General features: G+C 32.8%; 1 protein-coding gene across 1 annotated transcript in view; it reads right to left on the reverse strand.

Moving 5' to 3' along the window:
- Window positions 1-224: 224 nt before the first annotated feature.
- Window positions 225-22,207, reverse strand: part of LOC129218230 (ruvB-like 1) — a 131,569-nt gene continuing 109,586 nt past the window's right edge. The window contains exons 10-11 of the mRNA XM_054852454.1: window positions 6,819-6,910; window positions 225-546 (exon numbers count right to left, since the gene is read on the reverse strand). Coding sequence (XP_054708429.1) covers window positions 387-546; window positions 6,819-6,910 — 252 coding nt within the window. The 3' untranslated portion in view covers window positions 225-386. The remainder of the gene's footprint in view (window positions 547-6,818; window positions 6,911-22,207) is intronic.

Genomic DNA, 22,207 nt, shown 5'->3' on the forward strand with positions numbered 1-22,207 from the left:
TATGGTGCAGTTCAACTCATTAATTGAAGGCAAAGCTTAGCCAGAACTACATGCAATATACCAGACAGCCCAGTTATCACATCTAGAGAGTGCAGTCTGTCATAGTGAATAACTGAGCTGGAAGCAGATACCATCTCATTGAAGGTGATAGTGCCAAAAAGACAGAAATATAAACATTTTAGAAAGAAATAGGTCATGTTGTTGAAAGAGAGTAAAATAAAATTTATTTGAAAAATCTCAAATATAAAAATACAGGCCTTAAAGCTATTTACAGAGCAATGATTCCTAGGAAAAGGAAAACATTGTGATGATTTACATGAGATAAAGAAATTTTTTTTTAAATGAAGCATAATGCAATAATGGAATGATAAATTTAAACACAAAACTTATTTAAGGAATTTATCACCCGCAGCTTGTAACATTTTTGCTGAAGCTTTGGAATGTTTGAATATTGCACTTACTTCCAAAACATCTGCTTTCCTGATACAAGAACGTCTATCTACTCTAGCCAGTATTCTGGCAGGAGTCAATAACTGCATGGCAAATCTACAACAAAACACAAATAAATTTTTGAAGAGAACAGGGGTAAAACTGTTTGGAGGGTCAAAAATACTGACTTTACTGACCAAAATTTATAAAATACTGACCAAATACTAACTAAAATTTTAAAACTCAACAAACTTTGGCGTAACAAATTTGAAATAGATGCTAGATTTATTTGTAATGTGCAGGAACATAGTGTAAAGTGCTTTTGTTACAAATTTTGAATGAAAGTTTAATTTATATATTTAGTGAATAATGAAAACTTTTTTGAAACTAGGAAAATAAATTAAAAGATCTTGCAACTGGTCAACATATTATTAAATGATTAAGAGCAGTATTTCATTCACAATTTTTTTCTCTGAAAACTAACTGGAAAACACAATTTCAAGAAAATTTCCAAGATCAGAAAACACAAAGTGAAAAAAAAAATCAAAAATTGTACACTTAACCCTGTAAACTTTTCGTATAAAAACTAGTTTAGTAAAACCCAGAGCATATTTAAAAGATTGTTTTAATTACTAATCCACAAAAATTTTTGCATGTACATAAACTAAGTTCACTTATACTACAAGAGTTTATGATGAAAGTTAAAGGCAGCAAATAAAGATAACAATTTAAAAATAACAAATTTTTTCTCATCTCGAAATTTTACACAATTGTAGTTGTCATGAATACCTTAATGCTCTGATATTATCTTCATCTTACCTTACACTTTAGACAAAAATAGGAAACCTTTTCAAAGAGATTTTTTTAACGATGATAAAATGCAGAGTATTGTACAATGTAAATCATAATTAATGTTTGTATGAATTTAAAGATAAAACGTCCAGGCAATGCTCTTATGCAATGAAAACAGATCATAAAAAGTCTCATAAATCTGCAAATAAATTGGAAAATACTAGTTTTTATACACAGGGAGCCCCAACGCAGAATACTTAAGGATATTCTGTGACACACACAGTCGTTTTCGTACAGTAGACGTGGATGCGTGAACACTCGATTCGTTTTCCCATGCCGTTCTAAGGTCTGTGGAAGATGACTGTCTGTTCCGAAGACTAAGTCGCATCAAATACCTGTCCTGCGCTGCATGGAATATTCGTGGACGACCACTGCCACTCTTTCTTAATGTGCTTCTGGTGCTCTTTAGCTTATTCAGTAGTCCAACAACAGTCGATTGCGAACAGTTTATTCTTTTTGCTATGGAACATGACGACAATCCTTCTTTGTCCAATGCAACAGCAACTCTCTTCCTTTGTGGTGTCAGTTGAACGTATTTCGACATATTGCAACTCATAAGTCCAGATCGTAAATGAATGCGTCGAACGGTCAACTGTTTTTTTTATACAGTTAGAAGGATGATGCAATCTTACGCAATAGCTTGTGTCATGTACCGATGCCAATTCATGTTACATGATGCAAGAACCATTAAATATTTCATAATTACTTATAAATGCTAAAAATATTTGGATTTAGTTTGTGATGCAATTTTTTTTACCACCACTGTATCAGCGTGATGAGCATAACAAATTGATTGTGATGAACGTAACCGCTTGAAACAAACACTACATCTTTCAAACATTTAGTTCAGTATAACATAAATGAAATGTATATTTTGAAATAATTTATCTTTTTTAATGTTACAGCACAAAATTTTCTAATTTTCACAACAAGAAACTTGATTTTTTAACACATATTTGTGGAATTTTCTAGGGTTGTATTTTATGGGGAAAACAGCAGCTTCAAAAAAAAAAAAAAAAAAGAGTTAAAGCAGAGCAAGAAGGGCAGGTAAACAAAAAGAAAATGACAGGGAAAAAGCAGCAGAACACATGCGAATATTACGGCAAAAAAATAATAATAATAAAACTGCAACAATTTTAAAAAATCAAGAAGACTGAGCAATAAACAATGGAAATTCAAGAGATTAGAACTAATTGCAGAGAAGCTAGTTAAGCTAACTTTGTATGGAGTTGTAAACCAATGCAACTACGCCTTTCTTAATATGCTAAGTTTACGGAAAGATTCAAAAAGCATGCTCTTCCAAGTAGTCTCAGGGAAAAAATAGGTTTTTATATGTTATCTTCTAAATAATAAAAATGGAATTATTGTGGTAGAAATGAAAATCAGAAAGTTCCTGGAAGAAGCCTTCTTGAAAATACAATCCTTACAATGATTTTGTTTTCATAAAGAAGATTACATTTCTTTATAGTTTTCTGAAAAAAAAGTTTGTCTGTGTGTGATTAAATAAAAAAAAAATAAAAAACAGTTGAAGGCCCAAGATAGAAGTAAAACTTTTATGTTTTTTTCTCTTTTATATTCTAAACTGCTATTTTACCTGCATGTTCTCTCTCACCCTAAGCTCTTGTTCTTTATGCCTCTGACTTATGCATATTCACAACATGATTGTATATTTTAATAAAGAAAACATATTATAAGCAGTGAGAAAACAGAAAGTTACTTGAAATCCGCTTTTTAATTATTGCCAAAAATAATAAAAAAATAATAGTAATAATGAAGTTAATTTTGGTAATAAAAGTGAACAAACTAAATTTAAGGCCAAACCTTAGCAGTGAGGATGACGCTCTTAAACTGATGACTTGACTTAAATGAAAGAAATCTCAAAAACCTGCATTATTTGAAATGTTTAAAGTGACCAAAATCCACAAATATATGCTTACTTAGGCCTTGAAATTAAATTGTTAATTTTATTAACAAAACTAAATTTACAAATACAATCATTTTTCATTATTTCTGGCAACATTTAAAAAACAACTACGTCACACAAAAAAGGTTGGGGATCAGAAATTCCAAGATCTCGCATAAAAAGTTCACTTCAAAACAGAAGAGAAAAAAATAAATTTTACACAAACCGAATAAAAAAGCATTTATTTAATACATGTTGAAAATTTGCTGACAGAGGTGTTAATTTTAAGGCAAAGTATCAGTGTTTACTTATTAAATAATATTTAGACATGTAACAGTCTAAAACACTGAACGAGTCTTCACCGTGACGAACGTAACTTCAGAGTTAGGTTTCTCACGGTTACGTTCATCACATGTCATATTTTGAAGAAATATTTATTTCTAAAACATTATAAAAAAAATGAGTATTAATCTGCATGAAAAATAAAGTTAAGGAATTAAAACAACGCACATTGCACTGTTTTGACAATAATCTCTACCTAAACTTTAGAGAATCAGAGTTGAATTTCATGTTGCAAATTCAAGTTTGCAAAAATGTTACGTTTGTCACTCTATACTAATTTTGTTTCAAAAACCAATTCATGTGATTAATATTGTTTTATTGCATGGATATTACATAGAAGTTTTATTCTTTCAGAAAATTCCGCAAAACCACAAGTTAATGATTATCAAACGTTTATAACTCATGTTATGCAACTAAACAGAGTCTTTGAATGTTACGTTTCTCACTATGGAATGATCATATATTAGGGGCGCGACATCGATGTCGATGTTTTGGAAACATCAATGTTTTTCTTTCCATGTTTTCGGACCATCAATGTTTTGGTTTCGATGTTTTTTCAATGCTGATTTTTTTGCATTTTAATTGAAAATTATCATAAAATTTGCTCCAACTTTCTCGCTAGGTAATTAAGTTTACTTATAGAGTTGCCAAAAAAAAATCATTTTTTGCACCCATTTTTAAGATTAATTTTTCTGTGTAGAAGATGATTTTTGGGAAGATCACTACAAGATAGTAAAAGATAAACTACAGAGTGAGGAAAAGGTCAAAGCTATTAGAAGAACCTAACACTGGTAGTCAGGTGCCAGAACTTGCAGTCTATTTCAAGGCCCCAGTTCTTAAACTAAAGGGATATCCTATACGTTACTAGGGTGAAAATTATAACTGGTAAGAGAGAGCTGGTAAAAGTTGCTTCACTGTTCCATCGGAAAGAGATGTTCCTCTGACTGTGGGATCGTCTGCAAAAAGAGAAATGTGCTTCTGGGGAACAAAGTAAACAAACTTCGTTTTCTCCAAACTGTCAATACCAATATTCGGGGTTGCTTATCGACTTCCCCCAACAAATCGTCCCTCTATTACTTACAATTTGTGTTTAATTATTAACTAACAGTACAACACATATTTCTTGCTCTTAAAAATAATTGTTAAAATTAATTTTGTATTTTTAAAATATTTAGCATAACTTTTTATTATCATTAAACTGATGGTAAGTGCTATGATACATTTTTCTTAGATTCCTTTTTGATGTAAATTTACTTTTAGTTTCATTCAGTTTGAAAATATTTCCTTATTACTATAACTAGTTGTATTAATCGGTGCTTGTCTTATTATCAATTTTTGCCCTACTATAATACCAAGATGTTGCGAAATTATTCTTATTAAATTATATTCATGATTTGAGGTTCAGTATTTTTAATATATTCGTCTGATACATATTATTTTCTATTGCTTAAACTAGTGTAGTATATTCAAAAATGTATGTTATACATTGATAAAAAGATCGATGTTTTAAAACATCGATGTTTGGAAACATCAATGTTTTTTGGTCGATGTATCAATACCATCGATGTTTTGCCATCGATGTCGCACCTCTACCATATATATAATATATATATATATATATATATATATATCAGGCTTTGATTTTTTTAAATCCAAAATAACCGATTTCTTTTATCTAAATCGGAGGTTTTTTTTTTTTTTTTTTGCTAAAATTTCAAAAATTTTTAAGAGATTATTCACTTCACATTTTTAAATATAAGATATTTCATACAATAGATGAAAAAGCAACTTTATTGCTAAACAGTGGCACCACTATTTCCAAGAATAATAATTTTCACACTGTTTAGAAGTAAAATTCGACCCATTAAAAAAAAGTTTTCAGCCAAAAGAAATGTTTTCATTCTGCTAAGTCAGAAAGAATACTTCACAAAGTTTTTCCAATAATGAATAGATTTTAAATACGATTGATACAAATCACTTTTTTGATTTAGACAAGCTTTCGGTTGTTTTTAATTTCAAAAAGACTTTAAATTTATCGAAAAACTGATTTAAGAGAAAATGCTCGCAAAACATGTTTTATTTTTTTATTTCAAAAAAAAAAAAAAAAAACACCCTTCTAATTTTTTGAACATAGCAAGAGTATATTTTGTTCACAAGAGAAAAAAAAATGATGCAGTTGCTAGTAGGTATTCTGAAGATATGACTTATTGAGTATAACATTTGAAAAAATAAAAATTCTGACTTTAGCTGATGATTGGCGCCATTTTATTGTACACAATCTCAAATTTATTGTTAATATTGAAGGGAGCGACAAATGCCTTTAAAATAATATGTAAACCAGCTCAATCAAATGAAAAACAAATAAATGAGAGAGTTTTTCTAGACTTTTACCAAAAATGAGACAGCAAAAATTGTGTAAAAATCAAAATTTTGAAAAATTCTACAATGCTAAATTTTTATTTAAAAAATTTGAAAAAAATTATTTGAGCTTATCTCATGGGTATCTATCCGTAAAAAAAATAACAAAAAAATTCCAAGATATGACGGCTCATGGCATTAGGCGATTTGATGTGGATAATGACCCAGAAGTAATTTGAAGGGGTTTTTTGCCGTGTATTTAATTATCCTTGTTTGATTTGCAATTCTTTGTTTTAAAATTGATTGTGGTTTTTTTACTGAACACCTTTGGGGATGAATTAATGTTGACTTTCATCTACTTTTACACTTTATTAGTGTTTTCAGAACTTTCCCCAAGATATAAAAGTTGAGGGAATGCTTTTTCCTAGAGTACAATACAATGGGCTATGATTGAATATGTAAAATACTTTGCTCTCCAAGATCGCTAAAAATTCACTGTAGTTTCTTGTCCCATCACTAAAACTGGATTGACTGGGCAATAATAGGTGCCTGTGTGAATAGCTGATAAAGTCAAAGGGTGCTTTTTATTTGTTTCAGTTTATTCCTCTTTGTCATTGAAGAAGCAATTACTAAATTAATCTTCCCCCTTTTCAAGAGTTTTTTTGAAGCTTGGTGCATTTGGTTTTTCTGGGTAAATTGAACCTTAAACTATGCGGAAGTTGCATCCCTTTCCAACGAATTTGCATTTTTAAAAACCTATGCTATAGCACATACAGGAACTCCCACAAAATATTTGATTAGCTTTTCCAAAAAATTGAGAATGTAAACAAATGTCATAATTTGGCCAGTGCTTCCTTTTTTTCACTTGACATTGATAAATGATTTTCACAAAAAATTCTCTCATAAAAAAACAAATCCAGAAATAAATGAGTACCTAATAGTTGTGTTCCTAGCTATTTCTCCCAGATGCACAAGACATTCTCCATCCAATTGGACACCCTCAGTATCAGCACGTAACTTTAATATCTGAAATATAATGGACATTTTTGTATATGAATATCTTGTAAAACAAATACAGTTGAATACACTACTACAAATCCTTTCATACGGCTAGTGAACATTCATTTGATTATACAGTGCATGACCACAATTTCGGAATCCTGAAATCCTTAAGACCTGAAAACTAGGCTTTTTCCCCATAAATCAAAAGAAAGGGGGGGGGGACGTTATGCGAACTGTTTTTCTTACGTTTATCTGACATTTTTCGAGTTCATATTTGTTTCAATCAATACCTTTATTATGCTTACATTGTACAGCGAAAAATATTTAAAAAAAGGAAAAAAAAACACTGCTAATGGGTGCACAGGGGTCATAGCGCATTTTGATGGTCAAAAAGAAGGAAAAGTAGGATATTTTTGCAAAAAAGTAGGAAAAGTAGGACACTTTTACAAAAAAAGTAGGAAAATGTAGGACCAGTATTTTAATGCAAAAATAGGAAATTTTCAAAACAATGAAAAAGTAACTGAGCAATATTTTTTCATGAAAAACTTCCTTTCATATTTTTAACTTGCCAGTACATATCTTACATGCAAAATATATTTTTAAAAAATGAACAAACAAACCAAATAAAAACATAATTATATTTATACACTTTTTTAGGTCGACTCAACTTCTTAAGCGAGTTATTAGAAATTGGAAGATTTTTTTTTTTCGAAGTTCAGATGAAATATCATTCATAAGCATGAAATCAAAAGATGTGTACTATAATGATGTAGAAGCAATATTAGATTGTAGACTCCAGAAACTTCAAATTATAAGTAAAATTTACAACTTTGCATAAGTGTAAATTTTACTTATAGCTTAAGTGCATAAAGCTTATAGTGCATAAAGCTTTTTTATTTTAATTTTATTATTTTTAAAAGCTACATCCTTAGTTAAATGCCTTATCCTAGAGCTCAGTTACATTTCTTCTAAAATGATTGTTTTAAATGAAAATTTTATTAATTTTAAATTGTAAATTTCCTTTTTTAAATACTAATATGTAAATTTAACTAAATACTTTTAAAATGCCAGCCAAAAGCATGCAAGTTATTTTTAAAAAGAAATATAAGAAATACAATAGTTTGTGTACTGTAATAGGAAATTTGAGTTGATTGTTTCAAAGCAGTTTACGTATTACCGGTAGAATTAGATATGAAAAACATAATCATCCAGTATTGCAGGTTGACAGGCAAGTATCTTGAACATAATACGAACAAATATGTCAAGTTATATCACTGAGCAAGAATAAATAAGATGTGTACCCCCCTCAAAAGTAAAGGCGCACCACCCTAAATACCACAAAAAAAAATTTTATATAGTAAGCCTCCCCCCCCCAAAAAATTTACCCCTTAACCCCCCTCCCCCCTCAAAAAAAAAATTCAACGCCGCAATCTGCTACATGAAACCTCTAGGTGGACACCCCTGAATAAGAATAAGTAACATACTTATTTAAAGTCAAATGCTATTCTATTTCTCAGAACCCCTCCCCCCCCTTTTTTTTTCTCTTTTCTTGGAGACTTTGTTCAATACACTAGTAGCAACATTAAAACATTAAATCAAATACTTTTGTTGCACCACTTCTAGAAAAATCTTTTAAGTCAACAAGAATTAGTTCAAAAACATGTGGGTCATTGGATGTAAAACGAACACAATTTTCTACTAAAATTTATGTTAACATTTAGGATTTCAATGAAATTGGTGCAGAGGTGACACATTCATAAAAAGCTTTTTTTTTTTACATTTAAATATGAACCCCATTATGATACATGCCATTTCAATACATACATTTTTTTAAAAAACTTTCTAAAGAGATGCATTTTGGAAAAAGGACTTTATTTTAAATTTTAATTTCATGAACAGTTTGGATACTGAGCCTTCAAATTTTATTGATGTTTTTTTGGATTTCTACATTGCTGTACTCTCAAAATGGATGAATACTTTGAAATGTTTTTAAAGACTTTTTATGTGTTATCGATATTACCCTTTACGTTAAATTTAATCACAATCTACTATTGTGCAGTCAAGCCAAGAGTGCCCAGTGGGAGGTTGCTGTGATCTTCCAAAAATTTCTTTATTCAGCAAATTTTGTTTGACGATTCCAAAAATTTGGGACAAAACTGCAATTCTTTAATATCCAACTATCTCTTTTTAACACACTTTTATTAGCTTCACCTGTATGTATGTATCTTGTAACGGAATCTTGCAACTCAAATTTCGCCCACTTCCTGCGACCAGATTCCTCTGAAATTTGGCACGCGATCTCAGAACAGACAATGCAATATTCTATAATGAAGTTAATTAATTAACTATTAATTGTTAGTTTATTCCAATTTTAATCAATATTTTGCCATAAATCCAACAATGTGAAGAAAATTTTTTTAAAAAATTTAAAATGCTAGCAAAAATAATTTAAAATATCTATAAAAAAAACCTTTGATTTTTCTGCATCAGACAATGTTTGTTCCAACGTTTCAAGATAATTAGAACATGAGTTACAATTGTTTTTAACTAATTTCATGCCAAAATTTAGGTGAGCCTTCAATTGGAAATTCATTTTTGATCAGGCCATTGTTGAACAATACTTTTATTAAAATGTATCTCAAATTTTCAAAGTAATGTAAATATGATTTCTGCACACATACATTGATGACTGAGATGGATTAGCTGGATTAGACAATTACTCGACAGGCAATTTAACGGCGCAGTTGAATGTTTTTAGAGCTCGGCTATTACACTTTAAGGAATATAATTATTCTTTTTGGAGTTTGAGAAACCGCGTTTTGAATGCTGCCGAAGACCTATAGTTGCTTTTTTGGGGGCAAATTCCATGAAAATAAAAGATTTTGAATTATGTTGAAATGAATATTTTTTGGTTAAACAAGTTGAACTAAACAGAGAAAAAGAAAAATAAATAAAAATAAAATAATAGTTTTAAAAAACTAAAAAAAAAAAAACAAGTTTTTGCAGCAAAATGAACTGAAAAGTAAAAAAGGTTCATTTTGCTACAAGAGCGTGTTTTTTTTTTTTTTTTTAGCTTTTTAAACTATTATTTTATTATAAGTTATATGTATGTGTTTATATGCACTAATATATCTAAAGACCTATCTACTTCAGTACTTTGTATGCAACAAAATATTTTAGGTAAGAAATAACATGAAATTTTTAATTTAAAATTTTTTCACTTAAAAAGAAAGTTTTATTTCTCTGATTTAAGTGAACTTCATTCTATCAGACTGAAAATGATATCTATTTTACAAAACTCGTGAATTTTAAGAAAATGTGACAGAAACAAAAAAAAAGGTGGGGAGGATTCAGTTTTTTTGATTATAGTTCAAATTGAAATTCAAATACAATTACTATGTTACATACCAGGAAAAAAAAAAAAAGAATAACATACATAACAAGTGTAATTACCAAAAGTTTCTATTTACATTGATGGATATTTTTATACTTTTTAAAAACTAAAGTTTTTTCTTAATACAAGCAGTAGAATTCAAAAGAAATTGCAAGCATGTATAACTTCGTGAAATAAATTCAATATTAGATATAAACAATTTACAGGGTTGCCAACTTTCAGACAGGCTCAAGAGGAGCACTTTTCCGCAGATCCAAGATTCGAGTATTGCGAGCGAGAAAATTGCATATCAGCGACTTTGTGATAAACTAATAATTTGTAATGGCAACACTAAGTGTTATTGTGGATTTTAAATGAAACATATTATTAAAAAATTATTTCCATCTATTTTTTATTACCAGCACTTCTGTTACATTTAGCAAATACAATATACAAACAATAAATGACTATTGAAATTAGTTATTACTCAAATACAGTCAACTTCAAATAAAAATTAATTTAAAATGTCATGGGAAAAGAACATCAAATGAGTAACAGAAGTTAAAATGACAGTACCTAGATTAGGCTTTTTGCAGCAACATTACAGTTGCTTTCTTTGCTTTAACGAGTTCCTCTTTAGTAAATTCTTTTTGATAACAAAGTGTTCTTTTAGACATTAATTTTGACTTTTCGATAACTATCGATTCTAAGGTTGACACACTTAAATTAGCCCGAAATTCATTTTGATTCTTCCTAACTAAGCTGAACACACGCTCACAAGCTGCATTGCTATGAGGAATTAACAAAATTCTTCGCATCAAAGTGGGTAACACTTCATATTTGACACAGCCTCGATGATCTTTGAGCTGGCTAATTAGAAACCAAGCGTGATCCGTCCTGTCACAATTGAGAATATCATTAGAAAATTCATCAATTTGATAGAGCGAAAATTCACTTTCAATTTTACCCTTTTGAGCATCGGTAAAATCCTCACAAAACAGTTGAATAAAATAGTCCACTGAACAGAAAGACTTTTCTAATCTCATGTTGACATCAGCAACTTCAGCATGCAGTAATGTATTGTCCTCTAAAGGAAATTTATCAACTATGTACTGACAGGCTACGGCGTAAAAGTCTCTAACATTTTGGTAGAACTCTGATTTATCATTTAGAGATAAAGTCTGATCAGTTAGATGTTGTCTAGTTTTACTGCCAATTACTAGATCTTCATCACACTTCTGTCGTTTTTTGCTCGAGAACTTCAATTTAAGGATTGAGTCGGCCTCCTTAACAGCAACTGGGGAAATAAAATTTGCTATAAGCTTTGTCAAGAAAGCAAGTAACTCCCGACGTAATCGGTGGATGAGTGGTGCCTCGGTCTGCAGCAGAACATTTGGACCTGTAAACACAGGTAAAGTATTCTGCAGAAATAGCAAATACAACTTTGTTGCAGAATTTCTGAACATTTTTCTTATTTTTTTACACTTTTCAGATGGATTTTCACCTTCACTCTCAAAAAAAAGAGTAAGCGATTCCCATTGCTCCAAAAATCTTGTGATCACATCCAACATGGACAACCATCTTGTCGAAACATACTTTAAAATTTTATGTTCTTCAAGCTCACATAATTGTTGGCACAATTTGAAGAATTCGACCCGCTTTGCACTTTTTTTGAAGTAGTAAAATGTATCAACTAAAAAGTCTTCAACATTCATGCTCAATGCTTTGGCACTTGTTTTAGCAGCTAAATGTAGGAGGTGGCAAGAGCACCTACTGACAAATATTTTAGGATTTTTCTCCAACAAAAATTTTGTAAAGCCTTTATTTTTACCAATCATTGCATTAGCATTATCACATGAAAATGCAACACAATTCGACCACGGTATTGATCGCTTTGAGAGTTCTTCGTCCAGTAAATTGAACATATTTTTACCTGTTGAATCCCCCTCTAACTTTGGAAGGCTTAACAAACGTGTAGAGATAGTTCCATTATCGTTGAAAATCACCACAACTGGAAATATTTTCTCTAAAGATGCAGAATTGCTTGCATCAGTTCCTAATGCAAATTTGCAATGTTTTAGAGAGTCTGATAGTTCCTGAGAAGTGTTGCTTGCTAAGCACTTGATGATAGCAGTTGTTTTAGTTCTGGCACATCCGTATTTTTTTGCCACTTCCGAATCTGGGAACATTTTTCTAAATAAAGGTTTTGCATGATCGGATGCGGCTATAGGCAAGTTGTGCTCCAAAAGGAAATTAGTAAATAAAAGTTCTGCCCTAATTGTATTATCATCATTTGATGATACAGCAAACGAAGAACTCAAAGTTTTATTAGTTTTTAATAACTGCACTTTTTCTTTATGGCGTTGACTATCAACATGGCGCTTGCAGTCCGATTGTCCACCATGTGCAATACTGAAATCAAAATCGCACGTCATACAATAAGCATGTTTTTCTGACTTTCGCGATTTTTTTAAAATTGGAAACAGTTTTGTGTAATCTTCTTTGAAAACTTGGCTATGCGGCCTCTTTGGGGGCATGATTATTAATCACAATCAAAAAATCGGTAAGAAAAATTCAGCAAGCACAAGTTCACTATCAACACCAAACCACAACATTCAAAGTTGAGAACACCAATAATTGCACCCGTTGCCAAACACGAAAGTCTGTAGCACAGAAAATTAATCTGCAAGCGCGAGGAGACTCAAACGGTACTTGACCGGCAAACCCTTCATTTCATGACGCCATCAAAACCTATCGAGGACACGCGCGCGCATCAAGATAGCGAAAGTTCAGTAACACTGCGCTCCCCCCCCCCCTGCCGCGGGCCCCGGCGTCGGATGATTGGCATATTCCGTGACAGCGGGAGCGCGCGCAGCTCCGTAGCCTACGGTAATCGTCTCTCGCTTCTCCCCTTGCAGGTCTTACCGATTGTTGACAATTGAGTTTCGAAAACGGAGTTTTTGTGAACTTGCGCGGATCAGCGGAGTTTGAACTGTAAAGCGGAGAAACTCCGCTCAAAGCGGAGCAGTTGGCATGTCTGAATTTACAATCAAAAAATTTTCATTTTTTGAATGCAAATTTCTTGAAATCACATCAATTTCAAAGTGTTCTGAAGGAATTTCAAGCTAAATTCTAAAGGAAAATCAAGCTAAAAAGTAGGAGAAGTAAGAATTTTTTGCTGAAAAGTAGGAAAAGTAGGAATTTTTGCTGAAAAGTAGGACAATTCCTACTTAAGTAGGAATAGTAGGAAAAGTAGGAGGAAAATGAGCCCTGGGTGCATTATGAATGCAGCAAGAACTGTCCTGCATTCCTGTCGGTAATAACTTCATTAACGATTAACAACTTTTATATTTTTTCATTAAATTAAATTAAATTTAGAATTTAAAAATCTTTTTGTTTTTCGATTGAAATGAAAAACAATAGACAAAAAAAATTTCTCAAGAAAATGCAGCAAATAGTTGTTTTAAGGCTACAATGGAGACAGTGCTTCATCAGTGCAAAAGTGCTAAGCACACAACAAAAGCGTCAAGAGAGAACCACTAATTGTGTTTCAATCATATTTTAGCACAAAGCATATTTGATCTTTTTTCTATTTTCTGTCTTTGTTTAGATTTTGTATCAGGGTTGATTGAATGAAGTGGTTTTTAAATTGCTTTCGCAGATTTAAAATTGTTGTTTGAAATATATAATATGTTTCATTTACAACCTCAGCTTCAATTAGCAAAGCTAGGTCCTTCTCTGTCCATCTGCGAGCATTTAATGCATTTCAATTCTTCAGAAATGAAAAATAGAAGAAAAAAAAAAGAGCCATTTGAAACCAACTTACATTGCATAGGCATAATTTTTACAGCAAAAAAACAAACATTTTAAAGGACAGAGTCCCTGCACTCCCCCCCCTTCCCAAATAACAGCACTGAATATGATGATAAAAAGTATAATTGTTAAATGTAGGACTTTTCACTCAAAACATAACCACTTCTTACAACCAAACCACCAGTTAGAACATGTTTCTAAACCTTAAAATTTATGAAATACTTAGAGAAATTATCCTAATTTTAATATGCTACAGGGATATATTAATTCAGTTTTCTTTTCCAATGTCATCCTAGTACCTTTTATCACCTCTTTTTAAATTCTTTCCAGAACTTTTGATAACCATCCCCTTCTTCCCCTTCTGCAAAATTTGGTTTAATTCACTCTCAACTTCGTTTAATGTTGAAAATTTGCTTTTCTTCTCAAACAATTTAGCGACAATTCATTTAACAGTTGCAGTTCATAAAAATAAATTAAATAATATAGATAAAATCTAACTTTATTTGTTTTTGATGACAATACAAATAAAGTTAGAATGTGCATATGTATTGAAAGAATGAGCATAGGTAGATATTATAGACACGCATGTGGCATGCCGAGTGTGGATACAATTGTTGCTGTGCAAATACATCTGCTGTACATAGTGCATTGCCAGATTATTTCAAATTAATACCATTATTTAAAAATGAAAAGGTAGAAAAAATAATTAAAAAGTTCACATTTTGCTTTTATGGATACATGATTGAAAGCAAAAGGCATTCTTACTAAAAATTTTGTCTGCGGACTGTGTATTGATTTTCTACAGATAGTTTTGAGTTGTGTCAGCAGATCCTCTATATATTTATCTTACTATGTGAATCCAATACAAAATTTTGTCTGAAATCCATAGGGGGTGCACTTCCTATAAATACTATGATGCACCCCCCAAGATTAAGAGGACTAAAACCTCCTAAAAATATTACCAAAAATATTTCAATGCCAGAGTTCACCCCCCCCCCCCCCCCCAGTTATCGACGAGGGTTATTCAGAAACTAAGGTTCGTTTACTTGTAAAACATAAAACATTACAGATTTTTTCACAAAACTTTATTTTTTAAATTCCTTACATGTGTCTCTATTTGTCTGTGCAACACCAATACAATACGATGGGACAATTAATAGGATGAGGAACGTGATTTTCAAAGGAAATGTTTACTCTATTTAAGAACTTTTGACCTATCGGGATTGGAAATTTTTAGGGATAATCGGGGCGATAGTTTTAGGGCCCATGCAATCTCAGGCAAATTTCCGGGGACTGTTATAAAATTCTGAACGAAAATTAAACTCAAAATATTTCCTATGCATATGAACTCAATATATTTAGGCGTGACTGTAGAAATTGTGTCACGTGACATGAGATTTTTTTTTTTCCTCTCCCCAAAAAATGACGAAATAGTTAAGGTAGCCCGCCCAGAGAACCTTAGATACTTGTTATGCTGATGGGAAAATTTTACACTATTTGTTTCTCTTTTTCTTTTAGACATGAGGCTGAACATGCATCACTTTTCATTGCTTTTTCAACGAGGTGGCCTGTAGATATTTAACAGTCAAAAACAATTTTATTCAATAACAATAAATATATCTTAAACTTGTACATCAACAAGGGGGCAATTCCATGGTGTCGGACGTAAAAAATGAAGAAAAATTTCTCGGTTTTAATTCCATTTACCGAATATAAACTGTTCCAAAATGATCAAATTTATTTACAAGATACTTACTACATCCCACTGAATATAAAATCATGTTAGTTTTTTGAAATAGATCCCTAAAGTATAAATTAAAAAAATGTAAAGAGTTGGTGTCGGACGTAAACACACAAATAGTAAAATTGATGGTTCACTTAAAAATTATTAAAAGTCTGTGAATTGGCTTACATTTTAATTTTAAAAACAGCATAATTCTAAAGTACACTTATGATTGAAGCATATATCACAGTTTTCAAATGATATTATAAGGAATAAAATTATTTAAAAAAATATTTTTAGCTTGGTGTCGGACGTAAATTTTCAGTGTCGGACGTAAATTGTTCATATTGGATGTAAACTATTGCTCTTAAATGTAAATACATAACAATGATTACAGTTATAAATATGTAAATTATAGGTTACATATACTGAAACAAAATTTACGAAGTAAATTCAAAAGTAGGGTTGATTAGGGGAAGTGGGACACTGAGGTAAGTGGGTCACCCCCCAAAAACTGAAATATCCATATGGTGTTTATACTTTTTTACATTGATCGTGTCATGGTTCATCATAGTGATTAGTTTTGCATATATTTGGGCTAAGTGGAATTTTTTTCTAGGTCAGAGAAAGTCAAAAAAAAAGCAAACAAAAATCTGAACAATATTTTTTGGCGAGTTTAAGCAGCATTTTCCAAAGAAGTGTTTCCCGGTTAGCATTTAATTTTTATGATCATTAAACATTCATGTACAGTTTAACTTAAAGTGCATACTGCAGTCAGAATTTTTGAGTAAAATATTATTAAAAACTTTTAGAGGAGGGGCCCCACTTACCCCGCAAAATTTTGCTATAAGACGTCCCTACACTATGGGGCAAGTAGTTCCCCTCCCCCCTAACAGTGAGGATTTGAAAATCAAAAGCAACTTTGATGAAATATTTGTTAGTGAAATACAAGACAACTAAGATGACTTAGTAGGAATTGATAGTTCAGCTACAAAAGCTGGTGATTAGTTATTTGTGAAACTTACATGAAAGAAAACCATCAAGATTTATATGGGTTGAATGTTGATAATTGTTCTTCCTTAGCCTACTTTACACAGACACAGTCATTTAGTGTTTCTAATTTCTTTTTACACTTATAGTTTTGGCAAATTTGCCAAAATTGATCTTTATCAGCTGTATTACGTTCATTCAACACACCTATTCTCAAAAGGGGTCCTACTTACCCCTATCAACCCTAAATGTATATACCATAAATTCACTAAGTTGTTTTTTATGCATTTTCCACTTTAACTTTGAAATTAAAGGCAAAAAAAGGAGAAACACAGTTGAAAACATATGTTATTTAAAGGAATGTAACAGTGTCGGACGTAAATGGTGTCGGACGTAAAAAAATGTTTATGTCCGACACCTAGATTTTAGTAAAAAATATTCACTTGTTACAAAATAAAAATAGGTTACATCAAAGAGATTGAAATTCTTACTTTGTACCCAAAAATACATGTATGTAGCTTTAAAATTATTGGCTCAGCATAATTAACTGCCCATTTTGATGTCGGACGTAAAACACTTAATGTACCCTAGAGGAATTCTTTTACAAATCAAAATGAATTATATTTTGACACCTTTTTGCAACATCACCAGCGACACTCTGTATCTTTAAATGTTTATTCATCTCAATTCATAATATTAGCATGTATTTTTTGGAAAATGCAGAATTTCTCCGAGAGTCTCCAAATATGGTTTGAAAATACTCAAGATGTTGACCTTGGTTTAACCTGCTGTAACTTATTTATAACTGAAATGATCAAATTTTAGACAGGCATTTCAAAATACACAACTCTTTACCTTCAAAATGACACCTCATTTGCTTACAAATTTTATTTTTGAAAATTTGATCATCTGGTTGACCTTATCATGGAATTGCCCAAGGGTAAATAAGCTACTTTTAAACCCAAAAACATTTTGACTGAAAATACCCCCGCCCCCCCACAAGAAAGATTCTTTGGAACACTTTTCAAAAATACAGTATTGTTCAGTTCCAAAACTTTACAGACTAGTCAAACGCTAGTCCACCTTGAGTCCAATGCCTAAAAATGGTCTAGTCCTGGTAAAACTTAGAATGAAAGTTCATACCACTCAGGATATTCCATCCTTAATACTTGGCATATCAAAACGTGAAGGCCTGATCCATCCATAGGATCCTACATGAAAGTTGATTGCAGCCTGTACCACTTGTGGCCAGTCGCCATGCTGAACCTCCCATAGACTTGACCTCTCAGACATCAAGAACTGCCACATCCGGTGAAAAACCCTTACACTGGGACATCCAGTCCAGCCAGGCTTCAGGACACCTTTTACTTCAATCCAGCATGAACCTTCAATGGTCTTGTGAAGCCTATATCCAACAACATCAACTTCCGTGAAAGAAACTCCAATCTTTCACTCCTCCATTTCCTTCACCATCGAACAATCTCAAGGTGACCAATGGAACCTGCCCGCTCCTTTAGCGAGGCACAACCAACTTATTTCCTACATCTTTTATGAAATCAAAGTCCACTTGATAACGTGGAACTGACAAACTGGAGCACACCGCTTCCAGCAACACACCGAACTGCAGTTACGGCGACATCAAAACTAATAAGATAAGAGTAAGATTGATTGATTGGGTGCACTCACTTAAATACATTTCCCAACCCCACCACGTGATGATGTGATGTTTATCGTATCACATGCATAAATTATCACTGTGAAACAACACAACAGTGTTTACATTTTAACTGTGAAACCTTTTAAAATAGTTGTGCATGCACTCATCAGAAAGTTACCCAACTCGGTAACAGTGACATCACATCATCGCACCGTGTGAACAAACACACAATTCTGTTACAGTTTCTACTTTTGGGAACAATTCGCCCACTGGATAGGTAACAGGATAATTTTCAATGTTTGTAACAACAAGGAACTAAGTAACAAAAACTTTCTTAAACCTTAGGAATTGTCTTCAAGAACTAAAATTTCATATTTTTGCTAACACCTGAGAAACTTGAAATGTTTAGAATATGGAGAAAGTGCCTGAATCTGAGAAACTTGAAATGTTTGCACATTCATGACCAGAGCATTAGAATTCCCAATTTTTTCTATCTTAAGTGTCCCCAACTAAAATTAAAGATCAGTTTTTGTCCTAAAACAGAAAGAAACCCAAGATTAAAAACTGGTGAACAATATCAATTTTTACAGATGGCTTTCGCTTAAATCAATTAGGATGCAACTGGATTGATATTTTCGAGTGGGTGTGACAAGAAGACAAACTTACAAGTCCTCATATTCTGAAAACAAAAGATAAGAAGGGTTGAAAATAATGATCAACACAAAATTTTTCAAGTCAAAGGAACATACCCACATAAAAAATTGAAACGATCAAGTTTTTCAAAAGCGGATACAATCGGATTTTTAAATGCGCAAAAAATCGAGACCAAGTCAAAAAATTGTAAAAACAAGCTTCAAATGCATAAACTTGATATTTTTCAAAAACTGCCAAATATACCAAAGGAACTGCAACATTAAATGCAAAATTGCACTTTTGGCGCAAGTTTGTCCAATTTTGGTGCAGAAAAGTCCATTTGGCAGTCTTCATGGCAGTTTGGCGCAGCTGGCACGTCCCCACATACTGTTGGCAAAAGCCATTTTTTTAGGTTCTGATTCTTGAGATTCATAAAAGACTAGAATGTGTTCTAATTTTGGAAAACTTACTTGTGAATTCAAACTATCCGAGAGAAATAGATTCCCGGTTTTAAATGACGTAAATACCCGGCGAGCGTGCGGAAATCCCCAGTGTCTAAACACCCAACATGTCGATCACATGTTTGGCCCCTCGGCGGACGTGACGTCAGGCTTCAAGAGTTGAGAATCTTTCTGCTGATAGCAGTGCAGAAAGAAAATAGAAAAATAGGAAGAGTTAAAAGATTAACCGAGTTGAGTTGCTATGAGATGAATCAGATGCAAATTTTGATGATGTCACGTCATTGCTTAGGAGAAATGGAGACTGCTTAAATAGCAAGTCAATCAATAAATCCATCTCTTATGATTTGGTTCTGTTCTGCAGACGGTTTGTTTAGAAGTGAGCATGTGAGCTCGGATTGATTTATCCACGCAAGGGACGTGGAAATTTTATTAGAGTAATGTAAAATTAAATATTCATTTGCCTACTAGAAGTGCAGGAAGTGTTCTAAAACAGTACCCTATGTTTGGAAGGTGGTTTTTGTTAAAAGGAATTTAGAAATAAAGAGTTGAAGTATTGAGAATTAGGCTTAACAGGGCCGGAAGATCCGATACGGCTCATACTAGGTTTCGAAGCTGGTCGGACCGTGCGGAATTCAGTGTGGGGTGAGGCATCTCTCATAGACTGTGTGTTCCCTATTAGGGTGAGGTGACTTCTCATAGACTGTCTGTCCCCTATTAGGGTGAGGTGACCTCTCATAGACTGTGTGTCCCCTCTTAGGGTGAGGTGACCTCTCATAGACTGTGTGTCCCCTATTAGGGTGAGGTGACCTCTCATAGACTATGAGTCCCCTATTAGGGTGAGGTGACCTCTCATAGAAAGTGTGTCCTCTAATACTGAATGTTTCCCTGTTTTGCTTGGAAACCAGGTAAATAATTTCCTGTGCTGCATACGGTGAGGAGTTCTCTACTGTGGCATGGGTGTGCCTTGGAATGGAGTGACCATTGACAGGACATGGTCTGTCGTCCACGAGTGAACGTGTTTTTTCAACTCAACAGTACATCTTATAGGTGGATGTAGTCTTCATGTTTTTGTGTGCCAAGTGCTTGTGTGTGGACTCCCAGTGGCATGAACTTTTTCATTAGTTTTTCCTGGACAGTACCAACAATGTGGCATTGTGTTTAGGGTCGTTTTATTAAGGACGTTTTAGAACTGAAATTTAGAGAAAAAGAATATGTGATATTTCTTGGTGAAGTATGTTGAGGGAAATGTTTAATTTGTTTATGGGGATTTGATTTAATAAATGTTTGTTTGTCTTTTCCTATTTACACTTATACATTTCTTTGGAATAAATTGTTATTTAAATTGAAATTCAGTTTCCATTGCTGATTTCTCCCAGACCGACCATTCCACATCAGTAGGTCTTTTTCTAAGGGCCAACACATACTATGTGGGAACCTATATGTTGCATCCGAGCAACTTCTTTTATTTGACAATAATTTCCAGCTTTATTGCTCACAATTTTCAACTTTTAAAAATTTTAAAATTTTTTGTTATTTAAAAAAAAATGATTTTTTTAAGAAAATTATAAACTTTAAGCCTCTTGCGGGACACCTAAATATTTTTTGATTCGGATAAATAATTTTATATTAGATGTAAGTTGGTAGGGGCAACTTTTTATCAACTTGACAAAATGAATTTCGGAAAAAAGTTTCCTCGCTACACCCTCGTGCTTATTTATGGCATCTAAAATTTTACGACAATTGACAAAATAATGGCGTAAGCCTTTATTATTCATGTTCTAGGAGCATTTTTATAAATCTAGAATGTTTTTAAAAATATGTAAACTTACTTTTTGATTCAAGCTATGTGGAAAAAAAATTCCCGTTTTCAATGTACACTCTATAACAAAAAATCGACACACCAAGAAGCAATCATCCGATTGCTTTGAAATTTTGTATGCATGAGTGTTTTGACCAGATATGCAAATGATTAAAATTTGGTGTCCAATGAATGAATAGTTTGATCTCCAGCGCATCCAGCAGATGTACATAAAGAGCAGTTTTTCAACAGTTGTTAAAACTTTCGGTTTGATTACGATTTAGATTACCTTTCAACAACTTAAAAATGCCTCGCCACATGGTTTGTGCTCATTACGAGCAACTGTTAGAGTTTAAAAGAGGTCGTATCATTGGACTGAAAGATGCCGGTTGGTTAAATCGGAGAATCGCTTGTCATTTGAGTCGAAGCGATGCGGCGATTCGAATATGCTGGCAAGGATGGGTGGAAAATGGTAGAGTTCAGCGTCAGGATGGTAGCGGTCGACCTAGGGTCACAACAGATCGTGATGACAGAGTGATTGTGCGATCAGCTGTCACAGCGCTTTCTTCATCTCTATGAACCATCAGACGTTCAACTGAAACACCAGTGTCCATCATGACCATTTACAGATGGTTGGGACAACGAAATCTACGCAGGCATCGACCGTTACGCCACCTGCCACTGACGCCTACACACTGCCGAGCCAGATTACAGTGGTGCATGGCTCGATCAGGTTGGAATGATGCCAACTGGGGACGTATAGTCTTTAGCGACGAATCTGGCTTCCAACTGTGTCATGACGATCATTGAAGACGTGTTTGGAGACACCCAGGGCAGAGGAGGGATCCTAGTTACACTTTTGCACGCCACACT

Source organism: Uloborus diversus, chromosome 3 (genome assembly GCF_026930045.1).
Source record: "Uloborus diversus isolate 005 chromosome 3, Udiv.v.3.1, whole genome shotgun sequence".
Taxonomy (NCBI): Eukaryota; Metazoa; Arthropoda; class Arachnida; order Araneae; family Uloboridae; genus Uloborus; species Uloborus diversus.